Genomic DNA, 6,098 nt, shown 5'->3' on the forward strand with positions numbered 1-6,098 from the left:
CTGCGAGTGCCAGACGAAAAGCTGGGTTTTGCAACAGACCAGCTTTAGAGGGCAACAGACTTTAAATGCAAATCTCACTCTAACAACACAGACTTGGATGCTTTCCCTTGTCTCTTGACTGTCTGTTTCCAGTTCTGGGAACTTGGTGTCGCAGTAGTGGGTATGCAGGCTTTTTTTTTTTTTTTTTTTAAGATTTTATTTATTTATTCATGAAAGACACACACAGAAAGAGAGGCAGAGACACAGGCAGAGGGAGAAGCAGGTTCCCGGCAGGGAGCCCGATATGGGACTCGATCCCAGGACCCCAGGATCATGACCTGAGCCAAAGGCAGAAGCTCAGCCACTGAGCCACCCAGGCACCCTGGTATGCAGGCTTCTTAACATGACTGACTGGGAATAATGTCAGTGTTATCAGGTAAGCACAGTCCCCGGCACGGAGGAGGTCCCTATTCCCACCCCCTCCTTCCATAAAAAGTCCCCTCCCGAGAGGTGCTGTGGCAACACAAATGGACAGGAAAGTACAATCTGTGCAATGCCTGGACGTAAGAGCTAAGCACTGTTGTTCCTGACTGGCTCTACACAGGGCATACAGAGTAGGGAAGAAAAACATTTATTCCAATGCTTTGAAGCTTGGGGAACTGACCTGAAGCAATGGGCAAGTAGCTTAGGGAAACAAGTAAGGAGAATGGCTTCAAGCAGGGTAGGTCTTAGGTAGAAAGTTGGGGACACTTTTTAAAAAAGATTTACTTAATTAATTTACTTGAGAGAGAGAGAGAGAGAGAGAGAGTGAGCCAGTGAGAGCGCCTGCAGGGGGCAGGGGTGGGGGAGTGAGGAGCAGAGGTAGAGGGACAAGCAGACTCCGTGCTGAGTGTGGAACCCAAGGCAGAGCTCCAACCCACGACCCCGAGACCATGACCTGAGCCAAAATCAAGAGATGGACACTCAACTGACTGAGCCACCCAGGCGCCCCTGAAGTTGCGGACACTTAAAGTCTGGGTCTGAGGACTCCCTGTCAGGCTCACACAGGCCCCCCACATTCTCTCTCCTCCCTCTTGCTGCTGCTGCTGTGTGCACAGCCCTCTGTTCCGTGCAACTGCCTTCTTGTTCTTCTTCCTTCCCAGCCTACCAAGATCCCATCTCTTTCCGTTGAGGCCTTATGGCTTTCCGTAGAGGGGATAAACGCAGCAACTACAGGGAAGATGCCAATACTAAGAAATATATAAAATTTTTAAGTCACAGATGCTGGTCTATCATTCTTGCATCCCTTTTGAGAGAGTAATAGAATAGTAATTATTTAGAGTGGGCAGGGCTCACCAAAGCCCTCTCCCTCTTTGACATGCTGACCCCGGGCCTCCACAGGAAGCATCCTCTTGCTCCACTTCCTCATATAGTCCTGTGGAGATTTCCTGTCACATGAGGTGCTTGTAGGGTCTGCAGTGCCCAGGCAAGTCTGAACACTGCTTATCCAGAGGCACAGAACTCCCATATACTCTCCCTCTGGGAGAACGGCATTATTACTCTCCCGATTTCCAACTGAAGAGCCCAAGACATAAAAGGATACACTGGCTAATGGAAGCTGCCACCCCAGCATCCCTCTTTCCCCCTCTGTGCCTGGGTCTGCAGTGGCATTCGTCCCCTGTATTCTCTTTATTCTCTGGAGTCCCTCCTTACACTGTGACTTCCCTGCGGCACATGAAGGATTCATCTTCAAGACCATCCCAGAGGGGATCCCTGGGTGGCGCAGTGGTTTAGCGCCTGCCTTTGGCCCAGGGCGCAATCCTGGAGACCCGGGATCGAATCCCACGTCGGGCTCCCGGTACATGGAGCCTGCTTCTCCCTCTGCCTGTGTCTCTGCCTCTCTCTCTCTCTCTCTGTGACTATCATAAATAAATAAAAATTTAAAAAAAAAAAAAAAAAAAAAGACCATCCCAGAGCCAGAACCATCCACAACACCTGGAATGATATAGTAAGCCCTAAATAAAAGTCCAAGAAATTAGGGAATGGATAAGAGTAGAACCAAATCATAGTACAACGGGATTTTTTTATAATTTGCTCTGTACTGACATTTCTGCTCAAATAAAATGTCACAAGAGTAAAGCTCCAGAGACCAAACAACTAGGATAAATGGCTGGCCCTCTGCTATTTCCAGGCAACACAGTTTAGCCCTATAATTTGTTTTGTTCCAGGCCATCTGTGTTAGTCTCGTCTCCCTAACATGACCGTAACCATCATAAGGACAGAATCCCTGGGACGACTGGTCTAGTGTCACACAGAAGCCAGCGTAGCACTGAGTACAAAGCAGACACTTCCTAAGTATGTGTTGATAGATCAAAGGGTTTGGCCAACATTCTGCACTGCAGAGTCATCCTGTGTGTGATTCTTCCTAGAAAGACTGTCCTCAGAGAAATCTTTGGGAAGCTGGAAGAGGTTCCATGTGTCCAGTTTTGTGAGGCAGGTAAGGCTCCACCATTCCTCGGTGTGATGGTGTAACCGCGGCCCCGTGGGCGGCACAGCACCGAAATGGAGGAAGCTAACAAGCTCACACCCCCCAGCACTTGCTGCAAAGTAGCCTTTCAATTGCTTGGGCCTTAAAATGGAAGACTAACAAGGATGAAGAATTCGGAAGGCTGCAGGGTGACGTGCACATAAACAGAGGCTTAAAAGGTTAGTGTCTCCCCTACAGGGAGCTGGAAACAGTCCACACTCTCCCTCCACACACCATGTCATTCATTTCTTGCTGCGGCCAAGGACCAGGTGGCAAGAGAAGCTGAAGGCCGTGTGGCAAACAGACGGCGCGGCACCTGTACTAGGGCTACAGCTAAACTGGCTTTTGATGGTGTTCATTTCCAGGAGAGGGCAGCACGACTCGTTTACGACATCCCCCCCCCCCCCTTCACCCCACCCCAGCCCCTCAGTGTTGGGAACTCTTGCTCTTTTAGAGAGCGCTGCATGTAGAGGACTAAAGGTACAAATGAAAGGACCGGGTACAGACTGAACTTCTAGCACCAGTGGTTGAGGCAAGTGAGAGTGCTCATGGGCCGAGACGGCTGAGGGACAGTCACAGAACAAATGCCATATTTGCCAAGTTCCCCTCCAGCCAGACTCAGGATATGGCAAAAATCCACTTCGCTGCACTGGAGTGAACAAAATGGCTCTCCCCAAACTAGAACAAAGAATTACCAGAGGCCAAACGTTCTTGAGAGGAAAGGAATCTTAATTTACTTCTAATGTCTGATTTGATGACACTTGAGTGCATTTATACAGCACTTACGTGGTTAAACTGTCCCCCTGAAATGTGATGCTGTTCACCTCTGGCTCTTGTGTTGCACTTTTCTTAGTAAAATCAGCCCTTGTGTGTCCCAAGATGGAAAAAGCTGGTTCCCTATCCTCTGAACTGGCCCCACAGGCTTTCCGAGACAGCTTGAGAGCTACTCACCAACATGTCTAATTTTTATAGGATAAATAGAAATGAACCCTACCACCTGCATAAAAGACAGTAGACTACTCAATTGTTAGCATGGGCTGATTAGTCCTTTACTCCAAGAGAGCTGTGTGTGGGCTGGGAACAAGAGTTTTAGGGATGTAGGGAAGAAACTTGCTGGCCTCTGGTATTTCCTACACAAGTGAGAGCACTTTCAGGGAACTGCATTTTTCTTAGATGGGAGAGTAGCTTTGCCCTAATGCCTCTTTACATCCCACAATGGAGCATGATAAATCGCAATGTCTGGTCTTAAATAGTTTTTTTCTCTCCTGGTCTAAGCATTCAGATTTTTAATATTAGTATCTAAATTGGGGGGATTTCAAGGAGGCGATTTACTACACAGTTCTAAAAGCTGAATTATGCCCCAATAGTGGCGCTACTTGGCTAATTTCCACAAAAGAAAATCTAAAGCTCAGAGCATATCAAATGAACACCTGAGGCTTACCTAATAGAGCACAGAAAAAGAAAAAGCCAAGTAGCATTCAAGAGTTTTTAGCAACTAGGTTCAACGTAACTGCAAAATTAAGCTCCAGACAAGTTTTTCTGATTGCAGACACTGCTCTGAGGAGGCCATCCACACCTACCAGTGAATCGAATTGCTCTCGCGGGCAAGCAAATAGGCGTCCATTAATGGTGAGCGTCGTAAATACTGAAACATCATTAGGTTTGAGCACCACCTTTTCTGTGAACATAAAAAGCATGAGATTGCCTATTAAATGCATCTGAGATTTGCTGCACTGCCCTAATCACACCAACAAATTGTCAGCTCAGTGAATTACTGGAACACGCAGAGCGACTGCATAAAATACAGGACTGGAGGGACCCACTGAATAAAAAAGACACAGCATTCACGCAGCCACATGACACTCAGGATGCCGTCGGAAAATGACCACAAAACAGGAATGGAAATACCCGAGGGTCAATTCACCCAGTTCTGCGCTGCAACTGTAATTATATACAAGAACCACACTTGCTATTTATATAACAAATTATCTTTCCAGATGGCAACAATGCCCAGCACTTTGAGATGGAAAGATCACTTTTAGAAAACTTAGGGGGGTTCTGACATCCCAAGTGACTTAAGATGCAAAATTCATTATTCTTATTTTTTTTTCTGATTCCCTAATTTGGAGGGCAGTTGCATGACTTAGATTAAGCCTCCTATATTTTAAAAATTAACTCATTCAACAAATATTTATTTAGCATTTACTATGTGCTGGACACTACTCTAGGCATTGAGGATATAGAAGGGAACAACATGGGAGGAAAAAATATCCCAGTCCCAAAAGAGCTTCTATCACTGTGAGGGATGCAGACAGTGAACAAGACAATTATATCAGAGAATGAGCAGCCATGAGGAGAGAAACTGGCAGGAAAGGAGGCTAGGAAGTGTACGTAAGCAGGAGAGGATACAATTTTAGGAAGGGGATCAAAGAAAGGAAGGAGGGGGCCTCGGCTGGACATGGACATTTGGCTGAAAACCTGAAGGAGGAGAAGGAGGGATCTGGGACAGCTGTGGAGAGAATGTGCCACAGGGATGGGTGAGGGCAAGCATCCTGGATCCGTGTGACTAGGACAGAAGTGGGAGGGGGTATCTTGGGAATCCATGATGCAATTAAAAATCCTGCATCAGTAGAACCACTTGACTTCAAACCTGATCCCGTACCCTCGTGGGTATGAAATCATTTCCTGGTAAATTAGCCTTACTGCTCCTTCTTCCGGGCTCTCGCTGCAATCCATGCTGACCCTCCCAAAACTCTTGCCAGCATGGATTTGTAACTGTTCATTTACTCCACCTCCTTGCCGGCCTAGCAACAGCTTGGGGATATGGCTACACCCAACACATCCCTCCCGTCCCAGTTATACTAAGTAGCCAGTGAATATATAGAGAAAATGAACAAATGACATTTCAAGAAAGCATACAGCAATTGAGTAATCCCATGGGGAAACTATTCCTCATTTAATTCGATGAGTTGGGCTCCTGCCCTCTCTAAGGGGTAAGGAACAGAACCATCATTAGATGGAAAGATCTAGTCTACAATCACCTCCAGCTTCAGACTTTTGGAAACCCATTGCCTATAGGGTCCACATTTCAGAGGCCCAAGTCCTTAAACTTTTTTGTTTAGGGTTTATATATAGAAAGAACTCCAAGCTGACATCCACACTAGAGTCCTCAGCTCTGGCTGCCTCAGATAGATCGCTTCACCTCCTTCTGCTTTATAGTGGGTATAAAATAAAATAGGGCATATTAGACACTTACCCAGCCCACTTCTAACCATATTATTTTGTTATTTGTGGGAGCACACACAGCACCGATTTGTCCCTTTGGATCCTCTTGGAAGTGCCATGCTAACTCCTGGCAGGGTTTCTGTTTGGATGGGATATTCCATTTTGCAGGAGCTACAAAGGGCTAATTAAGGCTGTTACCTCCTCCGGAGCTCATCTTGACGATGATCAGGCCTTCCCCAGAGCCCAGTTTGTCAGCAACTGCACTGATGACTTCCTTCACCGAGGCGGCCACTGGCACCCGAATGGTTGTGTAGGTGTGGTCCATGCAATAGACTTTAAACAGAACTATTGGGAAGGCAGTAACAATATGGTAAATTAGTCTTGGGAG

At 46.7% G+C, this 6,098-nt stretch overlaps 1 protein-coding gene across 11 annotated transcripts in view; it reads right to left on the reverse strand.

Annotated features, from left to right (window-relative positions):
• Positions 1-6,098, reverse strand: part of RAPGEF4 (Rap guanine nucleotide exchange factor 4) — a 284,010-nt gene that overhangs the window by 24,309 nt on the left and 253,603 nt on the right. For all 11 annotated transcript variants that reach the window (XM_077883031.1, XM_077883030.1, XM_077883032.1 and 8 more), the window contains 2 exons: positions 5,909-6,055; positions 4,066-4,163 (listed from right to left, as the gene is read on the reverse strand). In XM_077883031.1, the coding sequence (XP_077739157.1) occupies positions 4,066-4,163; positions 5,909-6,055 (245 nt within the window). The remainder of the gene's footprint in view (positions 1-4,065; positions 4,164-5,908; positions 6,056-6,098) is intronic.

The sequence above is a fragment of the Canis aureus genome, chromosome 34 (genome assembly GCF_053574225.1).
Source record: "Canis aureus isolate CA01 chromosome 34, VMU_Caureus_v.1.0, whole genome shotgun sequence".
Classification (NCBI taxonomy): Eukaryota; Metazoa; Chordata; class Mammalia; order Carnivora; family Canidae; genus Canis; species Canis aureus.